Genomic DNA, 17,346 nt, shown 5'->3' with positions numbered 1-17,346 from the left:
AATCTCAACAATTGTAAAGCAAATTGATTAGTGTAGAGACAGAGTGAATCTATTGCTCTGTTTTTGGAGGTGGGAGAGTTTTTCCAATAGTTATGAGAGTGGATCCCTAATATGGAATTTATGTCATGTAGAATTAAAGAATTACTTCAGTAGTCATGCTGATGTTAACATTCACCAGACAGGAATATATAATGCATCAAAATGTTGTGTGCATATCTCCATTCAAAATGTTTAATGTATTCTAATTCAATTTCAATTTTATATCTATTTTGTAAATGAAAAAAGAAAGGCACTCATTTTTGAAATTTTAATTTATTTCTGTTGGAAATATCATAAATGTATAGATTGTCTCTTTTTATTATCAAACTTCTCTTTCCTTCTTCCCATTCCTCCTGGTCTGCTCAGCAACAAGAGCTCCCCTGAAATTTTGTGTGTGTGTCTGTGTGTGTGTGTATGTGTGTTTGTAAGATATGAACTAAATTAGGGAAATCTGTATATGAATGGGTGAGGGGTCATATGCTATCCATGTGTGAACTGTGAGTAGCCATCAAACAGAGAAAATCGATTCTCGTCCTATTCACAGCCACCAAATATCAGGTGGTGACTGGGCCTCCAGAGCCTCTTTCCATCATGCTAGAATTTTTAAATAGCTAGGTCTTTATACTTGTATGCAAGAGGGGCATGCACATGCATACTTTACTGTTTTTCTTTATATGTTAAATTCAGTCATTCAGAAAATACTTATTACTTGTTCATTGAATGTTTGTTGTTCCATGTCCAATACATCACTCCTAAAAATAGAAGTATTGCCAGAAGTCTCTCTTTTCATGAAGCTGTATGGAGTGCATATAATGGGTATGAAGCCAATAGATTTTATATTATTAAAGGAAGAATAAGTGTGCAACAGAGAATTGAACATGTCACCTTAATATATGATCATTGTGGTGACACTCTCTATTTAAGACAAATTATAAAAGAGAGCAGAGTAAGTTGAATGATAGTGATCTAGAAGTGCAGTTATTTAGAACATGAAGTTCAGACATTTTATTATCCACACTAAACATTTTTGCTGTCCTTACCATTTTGTAGCTTTATTGATTGAGTGATAGAGGCACTCGGCTGCTTGTATATTTGATTTTTTCTAGTTTCGTTTTTACTAAAACAATAATGTTGTTTAGTGTTTAAGGACAATATAACAACCTAGGTGGATGATATGCTAGATTACATATGTTGTTCTTGAGATAAAGATATTCTCAGGAACTATCTGTTTCTAGCTAAAGTATAAGATGCTTCATAGCTTGGATTAAAGTCTTTGTTAGTCTCATTTTCTATTTTTGTCCATTATCAGCTGTAGTTATAGTTATCTTTATTCCCATTGTAGTGAGTGTTGGGTAAAGTTAAAAAGATTTAGTTAGTCTAGATTTAAACCAGTATTGTGGTTCTAAAATATAGACCACAAACTCTTGTGACATATATGCCCAAATCTAACCTGTTTTTCCACTTTTTTCTCCCAGAGATTTCTTATGTTTAGTTGTCTATGTCTACATATTTTGTCATCTCTGTGAAATTTGTTCATCTCTATATTCTCCTTTCCACCAAAATCATTTTAACCACAAGACATACTTCTAACTTAGTCAAATTATGCTCATTAGATTTTTGATTTACACCTTTCTAAACCATTATCAGTGTATATATAAGAATAATTATAAGTAAGTTTTTAAGTGTAGTTCTAATGTGTCATTGCATGTGACACATAGTAGGAACTCAGTAAGGACATACTTGATACACAATAAATGAGCCATGGAAAGTGTTGTGCAAAATGTAAGATTTGACAAATACTCCCATAATAAGCTATTTATAATGCAAGAACTAATACATGAAATAATAAGGATAGAAGAATAAAAAAATTGCCAAACACTATTCACCATGATGATGATTAATTAGAGGCAAACAAAACTTCCCTCAATGAAGATCTCAGTAAAGAACTGTGTATCAGATAAAAGTTTTCTTATAGGAAGCATAGGAATTAAGGCAGATTCCTCAAAAAGAGGAACTGGAGATAATAAAATTATTAACATGCCTGATCTCAGACTATAAAGTCAGCCTGTAGCCCTTGGTATTCAATATGTATTCACTGTACATATAAGAGGAATGAGGAAAAATTACTTCAACTCTTGTTTATTTTCTGCAATTATGGATATAATTATGATTATATGAACATATTAAATGTGATCTTTTATGTTTCATATGTGGAAATGTGTTTATTTCTGTAAATAAATATTTATGCAAGTGTGTACATACATGTGTATGATAGACAGAGAGGAGAGAGAGAGAGAGAGAGAGAGAGAGAGAGAGAGAGAGAGAGAGAGATTTACAGGTTTGAGTATGTATGTAGATGTAGAAACCTGAAGTTTATGTTGTATGTTCTTTTTTGACCCATCTTCACTTTACTTGTTGAAGAAAGTTCTAACACGGAATAGAGATTTTAGCTACTTCCTCTACTTAGTTGGCCAGGTATCTCTGAAGGTTTTGAGAATTAGGGCTCTAGTCTTCTTACTTGAGTAACAAGGACTTTGAATGCTGTCTAGATTAATCAACAGCTAATGATATGAAAAAGAGATACAAAACTTTAAAAGAAAAACACACTGAATTCCAGTGTAATAATGTGGATTATTAGGTTCCTAGGATTTCTGGAATAAAACTACCATGAATTGATTAAAGCAACAAATAGTTTTTTCCTCTCTTTATTCTTTGATAGACTCTTCTCCTAAGACGATGCTTATCTAGACCTTGTTATCTTCACTTTTCAGTGAAAAGTGGCACTTGACTAAACTGTCCTGTCCCTTCCCTTCTTCCCTTCCTTCCTTTTTTTAACCTAAAAACAGATAAGCAAAGCTTTTTGTTTAATTTTGAGATATATTTTAAATTACATCTCTCCCCCTTTCTCATTCCAAATACTCTCATACACTTCCCATTTTCTCTTTCAAATTAATAGTCCCCCTTTCATAAATTGTTATTTCATGCATGGACATTACATATGTATATATTTCTTGTTAAGTTGGTCTAATTAAGTTTAATGAAAGAAAAGCTGCTCCCTGAAGCAGAGACAGGACTCAAAAGTAAGTTATTGTGTTCAAACATATTCATGCCATCCCAGAAAGCTGTATGAGGCCCCTTCTTGTCTCTTACCTTCTGGGAATGAGGCAATAAAAATTGTGCTATATTATCAATGTGAATCATGATCTCTTCAACCAAAACAATGCTGTGTCTTTGTGTCTCACTAATTCTTTTTTGTAAGGATAACTGTCACTAAATTATAGATTCACTCCAATTAAATATTAAGAGAACTTAACTATCTGTTTCACACAACAATCTGATATTCAAGAAAGTTATCAGTTTAAGGGGCACCATTCAACATGGCATAGCAGGTATAATATGGTACAGGTATGATATTTGCAGCAACAATCTCAGATTCTAGAATTATTTTAAGGAGCAGATAATCAGAAACTAAGCAGACTAGAGTGCTTGCTACATCCTATTATTTGATGAGTTTTAATTAGTACTTTGTTTCAATGTTAAAGGACAGATGAAACCAATTTCTCCTATAATTTTCAGTCTTTATGTTTTATGAGAGCTTTGCAGTCTTCCAGAACAGCTTTCCAGGCAGATCCTACTTAGGTTCTGCCTTAGGTATTTTCTTACTTACAGTTGCCTCTGTTTTGTCGCTGTTTTTTTTTTTTTCTTTTTTTGTCTTCAAGACATTTTAAAAAAGAAAAAATGTTTAGAGACCCTTACATTTTTATAAACCTATAACAGGGCATTCATTTAGAACATACTTTTTTGAATCACACATATGATAGGTGGCCATTATAGAGTTGTACAAAAAAGAAGTTAAGCAAGTATTTTTGCTTAGGTAACTTAAAATCTACTTCAACTCTAAAACAATGAGCAATTAGAGAAGTATATGGGTAAAAATACATGTCACATCTAACTCTGATTATATGTATTATACTTATAACATGATTCTGTGAATTTAAATTTACACTGTAATAGAGAAATTCATTGAGGATCATAGAAGAGATGATTTGGTTCTCATGTTTTTATATTTAGCAATTAAATCATTGAGTTCTCTCTCCATATATATATATGTGTGTATATATATATACACATATATGTATATACACAAACACATATATATATAATTGTATATGTATGTGTATGTGTGTATGTGTGTATGTGTGTTTATTTCAAAATTCTTCTTTCTGTACTACCTAATTAACCTTTTATAAATGACTTCCAGTTAGATGCCAATAAATCACCAAGAATCCATCACTAAATTTTATGTGCAACATTTCTTTTCTTTTCTACCATGAATCTGAAATAATCCCTATGTTTTATAAGCATATAGAACTGGAAAAACATTACTTGTTCTCAGCATTTATTCCAGTAATTTCCTCTTATAGGAGGAATCTTTCTTGACAAGTCTGGTTGATCTTCCTAAGTTTGACATTAATCCTTGAAGTAGGTGAAATATTGAAGATGTAGGCTCTAAGTAAGAGAATATTAAAATGTGTTCTCACTCTTAGTCATGTCGAATGAATTGTTTTCATGTAACATTCTCTATCTTTCTATTCTCCATAAGTTGCAAAACATAATATATGTAATACATTCATTTTCTGCAATTGAAAATTTATTTCTGATTTGAAGAACCATTTAGTAGGTTTGAAAATATCCTATTAGAGAAAACAATGTTAATAAAATATAGTTGTATCATTAGTTGTATCATTATATCAAAATATAGTTGTATCATTAATTTTTAGGTTCTATGAAGTTTGTATTCAGAAATATTAATGGTTTTTAAATAAATCAAATATCATCTTAAATGAGAATTATTATTTTAAGATCATAATGATAACTGCAAACACTATATTACCATACACATATCTCACAGGTACATTGATGTCCCAGGATGAATTAAAATTCAAAAGTTAGGTGCAGTAGGTTTACACTGAGCTCAGCAAATACAACTGCATGATTTGGGCACTTTTAAGCCTCCTTTCAATAGTTTTCTCATTGGCATAATGGAAATCATTATAGAATAGTTACATAGATAAGTTTTTGAAGGTCAATTGAGATACTATTAGCAAAGTGTTTATAAGTTTTCCTACACAATGAGCTGTTATTAGATGTCAGTAACCTTCCTAAGTAGAAGGAGTCCTATGATGGACCTTGAGGCTAGACAGTATTGATCAAATAAAGACATAAATGCATCTTTCTAAATTATGATCATGCTAAGAAACAACAACAACAATAACAAAACAATAACAACAAAACAACAAGATTTTACTAACCACCTAGCATGATTAGGGGGCAAAAATACAGTGTAAGATGCAAAAATATTCTAAGAACTAAAGAAGCAATTGTTTTCTAGTTTGATTATAGGACTTTTTAAAAAAAAATGAGTACTTGATTGTTTAAAAACAAAATATAGTTCATTCTTTTAAAAAACTTTTGTATAATTTTCTTGTACATGTATGCATTAAGTTTTTCAGAAAAGGAATAAGCATAAAATGTTTATTTATTTTTAGCTTACCAACTGAGAGTGTGCCAACCTCCACCACCTGTCCCTAATGCAGAAATTCTGACAGAAGATGATGAATTTGAAATAGGTAATGTCTTTAAAAGAACTTCCAAAAAATACCCTCATAGCAGAACTGTCTTTCTTACAAATAAATATAAAAAGTACATTTGGAATAGCCTGTAGGTTGATGGGATTTGTTGAGATTATGAAGGAGGGAAAATAGTAAAAAGAAGAAAAGGAACATTGAAACACAAAAATTAATTCTCTTTTTCTAGGACATTAAATTTGTTTTGTGATCTTGAAGAACATGTGTTTCACAATACATGATGGATGCTTTAATAATAAATTTTATTAATAAACAATAGATGGCAATCTTCTAACAATATGAGGAGCATGTGTATGTAAACCAAATCAGTCCCTCTTGGCCACATCTTCAATGTAGCTGGTAACCATCATGAAACCTGTATTAGTAGCTAAAGTCAGTCTTCATTCATGGTTGTTCAGTGCAATCAAGGCTCACTTATTCAGTATTCAAGAGTTATTGCTGCTTATACTTTATGGTATTTTAAAAGTAACTCAAAGTGAGTAAATGTAAATAATTCTGCTCCTAAATTAAAACAGGTATTCAGTATACTGTAGTTTGTCTGAAGGCTCCTTTCTTTTCTTTCTTTTTTTTCATTAAAAGGTGATATTATCAGATATCAGTGTCTTCCAGGATTTACACTGGTTGGCAATGCAATTCTGACCTGCAGATTGGGAGAGCGACTGCAGATGGATGGGGCACCTCCAGTATGTCAAGGTACTGATGTTTCATAATTATTTCCTTATAGTCTTGGTTGGACTCATATTGACATTTCACCTGCCATTGCCTTGTGAGTGCTGGGATTACACAAAAAGCAACACCTCACTCGTGGGTATTGAATTCATAAACATTTGTTTTATATTTAAGTCAGAATAGAAAAAAATAAAAAGAAAATATTTCCAGTATTGGTAATATGACTTAGAGGTATAAAATCCAATTATTTTTTTAAAAGGGCTAATTAAAAAATATTTCACTTTTTCTGATTTTTAATTTTTATAATTAGCTTAATATCAGTTCCACTTATATGAAGTATTTTTTTTCTCTATAGGGTATGACTAAAGGTAAAACAAAGGGGAGGGATCCCTGAAAGAAAGCCCAAGGATATAATTAATTTTATTAGGAGAAAGGTATTCTAATCATTTGCTATAGAACTCCTTATATACTAGATGTAAGAATATGAAGATGTGGACTGAGCAAATGGATACACACCAAAGCAAGCAAGCAAGCAAGCAACATTTAATCAAGCATGCTACATAAGCATCAGAGTATATCAGGCCAGTCTCCCAGTAACAGCAAACAATATTCAGAGCATATCCTGGGCACCTGTGAAATAATGATAAGTAACTAGGTTTGAGTCAGACACAGCTTGAAGGAGGCAAGAAACCCTGCCTTCCAAAAGGCCAGTGAAAGCTTTCTTAGCAAACACTTAGCAGAAAGATTGTCTAAATGTCTGTAGAATATGAAAGGAGACATATAAGAGAACTGGAACTGGATCTGCCACCATGACAGTTAAAGATAGGATTTGAAAGACTAATATACTTAAGATGTTTAAACACCATTTTCTGTTCATTTGTGCTCGTCATAAGTCTACCTCACAGAAACTTATTATTTATGGTAACTGATTTGAACACAATTAAACTGTTTTATTATGTTTTATTATTAGAGTTTCTTGACTCATTCCTTCATTCAATTGTTTCTCACACACAGAAATCTGTTTCCTAAACAGTAACCTTTACTAGAAAACCTAAAAACATATTTAGGCCAGTTTGACTCATATCTGGTTTCTCAACACTTTAAAGGCTAAGGCCCACAAATTAGAAGCCAACCTGGGGTATATACTGAGGTTGAAGCCAGTCTTAACTACAAAGTGGGTTTATGGCTCAAAAAGCAGTAATAAATTGATTATTATTTTAAGTACTCAAAGTAGAAATCAGCATATGATAAAGGGTTTTCAGAGGAGCACATGAAATTAGCAGAAAGAAAAACAATTATGAACTAGTCATACTGTGAAAGTATCTTATGACTTTAGTCAGGGTCGCATGAACATCCTCAAGTTGCTGAATATTCCTTCTGAAGTCTGTAATTTATATCCACAATGTGAATCTCATTCATTCAAATACTTTCTTCACAGAAGACTTTTCTGTAGCCAATTTAGGATTATATAGAATTCAAATTCATGTACAGAAAAAAGGAACAAATGGAGAATGTAGGGTTTTCTGCTCTCAGTATAGGATATAGGGCATGGAAAAATACTCGTGCAGGCATAGAAGATGTCATGGCACATCAGGGTCATGACACATTTTTTTTTCCTAGACCAAAACATACAAGCTAAGTTGCAAACTCTTCGATAGAAAGTCTCCATGTTAAATCCTAATTCAATAGTTCTTACATGGAAGTAAACAAAGGGCAGCCTTAGTATTTCACAGTCAGGCTTTTCCTGTGTTTTCAATGTCTTTATTCTAAAATCAAAATTTTCTTACATTAATTACAACAGAGTTCTTCTGTGTTATTATTATTAGTTTAGTATCTAATCACAGAACACTTTAGAGGCTAACCAATATGTAATTGGTCATATTTTAGAATATGTCAATTGTGTTTCTTTATGAATTAATTGACAAGTTACTTAAGCAAAACATTGACTTAAAAGTTTTCAGTTAACGTTTTCTATTTTTGTACTATATAGAAACATTAATTCAAAATATTAAATTGTCTAAAATATTAAACCTCACCCTGTAACCTACTAATAGGAAACCATTTATTTAAGTTAATTTTATTCATTATATTTTGTATTTTAGACATTATTTATTAAAACAGATTAATAAGATCAAAATCTAATTATTTTGATTCAGGGAGATCTAATGTCATAATTGGAGAACTACATATATGCTAGTTGAATAAGAAAATGTCATGTGATTGATTTCCAATCTATCAAAATGTTAAAAATTATGAATTCAAATGTTTCTATGATCACTACAATCTCCTCAGTGAAAACACTGGAATTGTGGTACAAAATTTTTTAAATATTTATTTTTATTTTATGTACCTCAGTGTTCACTGGTGTTTACATTACAAATAAGCCTATGTAAGTGTGTTGGATTTCCTGGAACAATAGGTCCAGTTGTGAGCTGCCATGTGGGTGCTGGGAATTGAACCCAAGTCCTCTGGAAGGGAAACCAGTGCTCATAACCACTGGGCTATCTCTCCAACCGTCAATCTAAAGTTAAAAGCATTTAACAGTGTTAGAACGGATGCTTTGTTATAGTCATGTCCTTCATTTTAACAGAAAGTTTTGGTTTATACAAGTTTTAATCATGTTTGATGTATGTGGATGTATTTATGAACAATGTGATTCATAATGAACAATTTTACACTGGAAACCATATGATCTTTTACTTTATCTTTTAGATGACCTCTTTGGTGTAATAAAGGCCTGATAATTTAGTTATTATCTATCTTCAAACCAAAATTAAATTAGATAAATTCACTATTCGTTCTAATATTCAAATGATGTAAACACAAGAGTTAAAATAATTAGCATTATTGGAGAGTTATAGACCATAATTGTGTTGCTTTGTTATTCTTGGTATATCTCATAATGTGCCAGAAGCAATATGAAAGAAGAATTTGTCTTTAAGCCAATATATAGGATCTGGAGTTAACACTAGAGCTTCAGGGTAACTGCTGACTGGAAATTACATAAAGTCTTCATGGTTTTAATTACTTTCCTGAGATCAGAAATAACTTTGCACAAAATGAGCCTTGAGAGAATGTTACTTTATCATTGGCCCATGCACCTGAGTGAGTTGAAAGTATAGGAAGAGAAGAAAATTTGCTAAAAATAAGGATAATAAGGTATGAAACTAACATGTAGATAAGAGAGACAGATGGAAATATTGAAGAATACAACAATTGGGAAAGTATGAAGAATTAAAAATGTATTATCTTTTCCATGTAACTATTTCCCAAAAGAGCATTTTTGATGTAATAAAGAGAAGAAATAAATACTATAAATTTTAGGGCTTTACTTCATATTTTAACTAATACCTTAATAAAACTTATTTAACACAAATTATTATTATCTTTCTTTAATAACAATACAAATCAGCTGTTGTCTTCTTTATAGTAAATGAACATAAACAAGCATATAGTATTAACAATACAACTTTTACTTATGTTCCAAAAGACTTGAAATGATGCCTTTTTTTTTTTACAGTGCTCTGTCCTGCCAATGAACTACGACTGGATTCCACAGGAGTCATACTGAGTCCTGGATACCCTGACAGTTACCCAAATTTGCAGATGTGTGCATGGAGCATATCAGTGGAAAAGGGTTATAACATCAGCATGTTTGTAGAATTCTTCCAGACAGAAAAGGAGTTTGATGTTCTTCAGGTGTATGATGGTAACCATGGGTTATATTTTCTGGATAATCATACATTTAGTCCAAATACTCAAATTGTACATGTGCATGGTCAATGCAAACATTTGCTTTTGTCCTATAGATATTTTAATGACACAAACTCCATCCTATATGAAGAACATAGGTACCTTGAAAATTGTTGTGAATTGAAGTTTAAAGAAAACATTAAAATACTTCACATTTCATCATTTATCATTTTGTATCAGTTTTCCCTTAATATGTATAAGTTGCATTGAGTATAACAAAAACCTTTGGTTATTTAACACTACTGTAAGAATATAAACACTGGAGATAAATGAGAATATAATCATTTATTTATATATATATTATATTATTTTTCTCTCCAAAGGACCAAACATTCAGAGTCCAGTGCTTATTTCTCTCAGTGGAGACTATTCAGCTGCTTTTAATGTAACAAGCAATGGTCATGAAGTATTTCTTCAATGGTCTGCAGATCATGGCAATAACAAGAAAGGCTTCAGGATAAGATACATTGGTATGTGATGTTTATGACTGTAGCAACCATTTCACCTCTATCAACACTGAGATTGTCATTAAAGAGTTAAGATAGGGACTGAGAAAGGCTCAGCAGTTAAGGGCATTGGTATCAAGGATCTATAGTCTTCTCACAAGATGGCTCCTTATTTTCTGTAGCACCTCTTACTGAGATCTGTCACATCTATTGATCTCAAATTGTGACAGGCATGTGTTCTGTGTACATACATGCATGCAGACAAACACATAGAAAATAAGATAAACCAAAAACAGACAGAGAAATCTAGCTATAAATCTCTTAAATGTTAATAAAATTAACAGATACTTCATTGTTGTTTCTTGAACAATTAGAGGTAATCTCTCTCTGCCTAAATTTCATCTGTGATTAAATAATTCCACCTCATCTTTTAATTGATTTTCTTTCATACTAAAAGCCTATAGGGTATTTACAACTTAGATCAATTATATAAATGAATTAATTATAAATTAATTCAAACTGAATGTTTGAAAATTTTTCAATAGATTTGTTTCCCTTAACTCTCAAAATAGGTTTAGTGTAGTCTATGTATCATCTGATCTCTTAAATAACTGACATTTGAATGACGTTAAGTAGAAATAATTATAAATATCTTCTTTCAGTTAGTCTCCATATTTTGTAGTACTTGCTAAAGTATCTTAACTATTGACAGACCATCATTGAGCACAATTGAAAAATTACAATAAAAGAAAATGTGACCAGGAGGGAGCAGTGAGAGGGATGTATAGTGAATAAGTAAAATAATTTTTTAAAAATGTGAATTTGAAAATGTCAATATATATTTTTAATATCAAGATGACATAATTATATATGCTCTCCTTTTCATAATAAGGTATACTGTTTTTAAAATTAAGGATATCAAGTTGGTGATGTTTGAATATAAAATGTTCTCCATTATAGGAGAGATGCATTTCTTTTCTTTACTATAATCCTAAATGATAGTAGATGCTATCAGTCTGGGCTAGAAGAATATGTCTTTCTTCAGTGTTGAAATTATACTTACTAGGATGTTGATCACTGTGAATCTTTTCAACTAAAAATGTTTTGTAAATATTTTTGATAAGGTTCTCAATTATGAATAATTTATGTTATTCACTGTATAGAGTAAATACTGGCTCATTTATATGAATTTAAATATTTATAAATTGTACACTTAAATAAATATGTACTTATCTTTACATATAATGTACAGATAAAATAATTCTGCCTTGCTACTTTAATTTTAAAAGAATGAGTTAATAATTATAATTAGATTGTAATTGCTTTTTCACATGAGAAAAGTAAACTGCCACATTATTAATTGGCTTACAAAATGTGTATCCTAAACAATCTGAAGGTGAAAGAACATTCTTACAATTATATATATGCTTGAGGCACCCATAATTTTGTAATTAGTCAATATTTATCCATTTGAGATTCATCAATTTTATTTTATATTCTTATGCCTAAAAATTTGAATTTTTTCATATTAAATTTTATTTTACATTATTTTAACAAAATAAAGAGAAATTGTCCAAATGAAACAATTATAAGCAATATATTAATTACGTTGTGAGACAATTTTTATTTTTGCTAACATCCAAGGCAAATTTTGATAATAGGTTTAAGGAAATCACTATTTTTAGCTATCAAGAATTGTTTGACATGGTAAATATGTACTTTTCCTGCTGGAAGTGACAGTTACTGACACATATATTCTAAATTCAATCCTTATCACTATTTATCTTTCACTTTCTATGTCCTCAGATGACAGTGACATTTCAAAACATAACCAGAACACAACAAAATGAATGGTCTCCAAAGTATGTAAATGAAAAGTCTACAGACATTATCTTTTGACATTTCTGACTGCACAAAAAGAAAGTTTTATTTTATTGGCAATATCTATAGTGCTGTAAGCAACCCATCCTATAGGAAACTGTAATAGAACATCAAAGATATTTGTGAAATAGGAAAGTCAATTTTAACATTAATGTAAATGAAATTGATTACCCACTATGACACAAATGTCTAAAGACTACTTTAATGTGGTATATAAACATATTCTCCCATATCTCCCACGATATGACATTTAGGCCCTTCAGAATATAGGTAATTCAATTTCTTGAATTCAGTGCTATATACCAGAGCTTTTCAACACACACAGGTGACCAAAAGCATTTAAAACCAGGAGACATTTTAGATGACAGTAAAAATTGTTAGAGTCTAGGGTTTGTTAAACACCATACAAGTCATGAAAATAGAGATTTTAAAAGAAATTGAAATGTACAATGGTTATTTGAAATAAAATAACAACTGATTAATTGCCTAATTGTTTGCAAACTTGGATGATAAAGGATGTCTAATTGTTAATTAAGCAGTGATTATTTTTTCTTTGAAAAGCCTTCTACTGTAGCACACCAGAATCTCCACCTCATGGATACATCATCAGTCAGACAGGGGGACAATTGAACAGTGTGGTTCGTTGGGCTTGTGACCGAGGGTTCCGACTTGTTGGGAAAAGCAGTGCAGTTTGCAGAAAATCATCCTATGGGTATCACTCATGGGATGCACCAGTCCCTGCCTGCCAAGGTAAAGTATCTTATCCCAAGATAGAAACATGCAATAATAAAAATTAGCCATATATTTTTTACATTAATCACAAAATAGACAATATTAAATATACAAATTTAAAAGCACATTATAAAAGCATACTTGGGCTGATCTGAGCCTGACCCCCTTTCCCCCTACAGCACAAATCTAGCACAAGACTGCCAGTGGAGAGGATGCTTCTAAACTGGTAGACACTTGATGCCCCAGGGAAGGAGAATATGGGAAGTGAAGGGGAAGGAAACCTTCTTAGAGGCAGAGGAGAGGTGGGAGGGGGAATAATTCTGGGAGGGGGACCAGGGAGGAGGCATATGTAATTAAATAAAATAATTAATTAATTAACTAAATAAAATATGTCAAAAGAAAATGCACATCATAGAGCCTTACTTGGACATTAGGCATAAAAATGTAAAATTGATTGTGAGACATACAAAATTTGACAGCTCTTGGTGTTAAATGATTTTTGAGTCACAAATTTATACTTAACTACATGTATTAGCCACAAACTTATCCTATCAGTTACTTTGGAGTGATAAAATTATGGAAATTAACTTAGTGTATAGAAAGATAGTAGATTTTTTAAACACAAAGTATGCAAATATTATGCTCTCAGAGATCAAATTTATGAGAAAAATTCTAGTTAATTATCTATTTTTTCTTGTTTTCTACCTTAGCAGGAATTTATTCCCATTCTCATTTGTAATTTTTTACAAAGCAAACCACTCTGTGAGCAGTGGATCTTGTGATAACAAAATGACAAATTAACTTCTTTTATTAGATATTTTTAATTTACATTTTTAAATGCTATCTTTCCTCATCCCCACTCCCAACCCCCTTTCCCAACTCCCCTCCCCCAACTCATTAACCTACCCACTGCTGCTTCCCCATCCTGGCATTCCCCTATACTGGTGTAATGAGCATTCACAGGTCCCAGGGCCTCGCCTCTCTTTGATGTCTGACCATGCCATCCTCTGGTAATATTGTTGCTGGAACCATGTGTCCCTCCATGTGTATTCTTTGGTTGGTAGTAAAGCCACTGGGAGCTCTGGGGCTACTGGTTAGTTCATATTGTATTACCTCCTGTGGGGGCTGTAAATCCTCTGAGCTCCTTGGGTCCTTTCTCTAGCTCCTCCCTTGAGGACCCTGTGCTTAGTTCAATGGTTGGCTGAGAGCATCCTCTGTATTTGTCAGACACTGGCAGCATCTCTGTCTCTCAGGAAGCAGATATATCAGGCTCCTGTCAGCAAGCACTTCTTGGCATCCGCAATAGCGTCTGCATTTGGTAACTGCATATGGGATGTTTCCCCAGGTGGGGCAGTTTGTTGATGGTCTTTCCTTAAGTCTGTACTCCACAACTTTTTTCTGTATTTTCCTCCATGGGTATTTTGTTCCCTCTTCTAAGAAGGACTAAAGTGTCCACACTTTGGTGTTCCTTCTTAAGCTTCATGTGGTCTGTGAATTATATCTTAGGTATTCCAAGCTTCTTGGCTAATATCCACTTATCAGGGAATATATACAATGTGTGTTCTTTTGTGATTGGGTTACCTCACTAAGAATGATATTTTCTATTTCCATCATGAATTCATTATTTTTGATAGCTGAGTAGTACTCCATTGTATAAATATACCACATTTTCTTTATCCATTCCTCTGTTGAAGGGACATCTGGGTTGTTTCCAGCTTCTGGCTATTATAAATAAGGCTGCTATGAACATAATGGGGTATGTGTCCTTATTTCATGTTGGAGAATCTTCTGGGTATATGCCCTGAAGTGGTATAGCTGGGTCCTCCTGTAATACTATGTCCAATATTCTGTTGTATGGCCAAACTGAATTCCAGAGTGGTTTTACCAGCTTGCAGTCCTACTAGCAATAGAGGAGTGTTCCTCTTTCTCCACATCCTTGCCAGCATCTACTGTCACCTGAGTTTTTGATCTTAGCCGTTCTACCTGGTGTAAGGTAGACTCTTAGGTTTGTTTAGATTTGCATTTCCCTGATGATGAAGGATGATGAACATTTCTTTAGGTGCTTCTCACCCATTTGGTATTCCTCAGCTGAGAATTCATTTTTTTAGTTCTGTACCTCAATTTTTAATAGGGTTATTTAGTTTTCTAGAGTCTAATTTCTTGAGTTCTTTGTATATATTGGATATTAGTCCTCTATCAGATGTAGGATTGGTAAAGATCTTTTTTCCAATCTGTTGATTGCCGTTTTGTCCTATTGACAGTGTGGCAGATGAACTTTTGATTTAGATGTCATGTGTAAATGTAATGGCGTTCTTGAATTTAGGTAGTATAAACAAATCAAATTAAACTTCAACTACACAAAATAATGCCATGAAATTTAAAACTCTCCTCCCTCTCCCAAGATAAGTTTATCAATGTCATTCTGGATGTTCTTGAACTCCGTCAGTAGACCATACTGGCCTTGAACTCTGGATATCTGCTGCCTCTCGAATCCTGGGATTAAAGGTGTGCATCATTGCTACCCTGCTTGATTTAAACTCTTAAACTATTTAATTCATCACATGAAAATTGTATTCACAGACACAATATATAGAGATATATACACTTATTTACATATACAAATATATAATATATATCCTTTATGACCTAGAAAAAGAAAGATTGGATATGTATGTATATATGTATGTATATATTATATATGTGTGTGTGTGTAAACATGTGTATGTGTGTGTGTGTGAATAACATATAAATAAAATTTGAAATATTTAAAAATAGGATACATACTATTTATATTATACTAGTAATTTTACAAATATTATACTAAATTTAGTAGAGTGGGATTCATTAGAATGTATTTATTAGAATAGCTTACATGCTCTGGTTCATATAAAGTACTAATGGTTCTCTTCTAATGGAAAGTTCAATAGTTCAGTAATTATTTAGTAGCCAAGGCAAGGTATCTCAGCTGGACTTCAATATATGTCAAGAATCCCAAATAAGTATGCTCTAATATTAGTGAATAGAAAGCGAGAGCAAAGGAAGAGACACTGGACCTGGCATAGGCTTTAGAAATAGAAAGCCTATTGCCAGCAACAGAACTACTCCAACAAGACCACACCTTCTCATTCTTCTAAGCAGTTCATCAACTGGGCACTAAGCACATGTATTTAAAGGGCATTTTTTCATTCAAACCACTTAAACGACTATTTAAGATAAAATTGAGCTATTTGTAAAGAAGAAATTTGTACAGTTATTTGTCTATGGCATTTTACGCATCTCTAAAATATAACCATTTTTCTAAATATATGAAAAACTCATAACATTTATCTATATTTACTTTACCATGACCTAGGTTCAATAATGTGTGTGTTTATGTGTATGTATGTTTTCATATGTGGCATGTATACTTCATAAACACACAAGTGTATGTGTGTGCTTGTCAGTGTAGGTACTCAGTAAATCCCTGATTATTGGCAGGGTATATTGGGGAATGAGAACTTATTAAAAATTAAAATCACCCTCATGAATATCAGAAAATATAAATATTAATGAAACAAGTATCATTGTACCATTCAATTTTACAACAGTAGTTTAGAGATTTTATAATTAAAGAAAGGATAACATTTTTTTGAGATGGTTAACATAATTTCTGATTCAGTATTCATTTCTATTCAAAATCTTTAGGTCATGAAATTACAGTAGAGCAAACTATTCAGCAGTGTTGCTTCTGCCATTCAGTTTTTACATGGTTTGAATACATGTGACTCAATTTATACTCTATATATTCCATTTACAATATTTCATTAAAATAGGTTAGAAATTTAAACATATGATAGATTTTATGAAAGAAGAGGGAACAATTTCATTTAGAAATGAAATATAGATAAACAGAAATTACTTTTATAATATAAATGAAACACACATTTCTATTTCCTACATTTTTCTATAGTAAAAAATGTAATTATAGAATTATTTGCATAGAAACTATTTCAGGATACAAGAACTATTTTGATAGTTATAATAATGCACTAAATTAGATATAGCAGATAATAAATACTAATTCTGTTTGGTAGTAGAGTAGACATATACATAAATAGGTTAATATGTATTAATGTCCATAACAAACACAAATCATCTTATTTTTACCTTTTAATGAAAATATGTTTTTTCATAGATAG

The 17,346-nt window shown here is 31.7% G+C and overlaps 1 protein-coding gene across 3 annotated transcripts in view; it reads left to right on the top strand.

Moving 5' to 3' along the window:
* The window catches only part of Csmd3 (CUB and Sushi multiple domains 3), a 1,209,570-nt gene that overhangs the window by 1,117,710 nt on the left and 74,514 nt on the right, over nt 1–17,346 (top strand). For all 3 annotated transcript variants that reach the window (XM_052161507.1, XM_052161506.1, XM_052161505.1), the window contains 5 exons: nt 5,589–5,669; nt 6,267–6,380; nt 9,877–10,065; nt 10,433–10,579; nt 12,998–13,186. In XM_052161507.1, the coding sequence (XP_052017467.1) occupies nt 5,589–5,669; nt 6,267–6,380; nt 9,877–10,065; nt 10,433–10,579; nt 12,998–13,186 (720 nt within the window). The remainder of the gene's footprint in view (nt 1–5,588; nt 5,670–6,266; nt 6,381–9,876; nt 10,066–10,432; nt 10,580–12,997; nt 13,187–17,346) is intronic.

This window comes from Apodemus sylvaticus, chromosome 17, assembly GCF_947179515.1.
Source record: "Apodemus sylvaticus chromosome 17, mApoSyl1.1, whole genome shotgun sequence".
In the NCBI taxonomy this organism is placed as follows: domain Eukaryota; kingdom Metazoa; phylum Chordata; class Mammalia; order Rodentia; family Muridae; genus Apodemus; species Apodemus sylvaticus.
The sequence above is the reverse complement of the archived record's forward strand: the minus strand, read 5'-3'. Positions and strand labels throughout refer to the sequence as shown.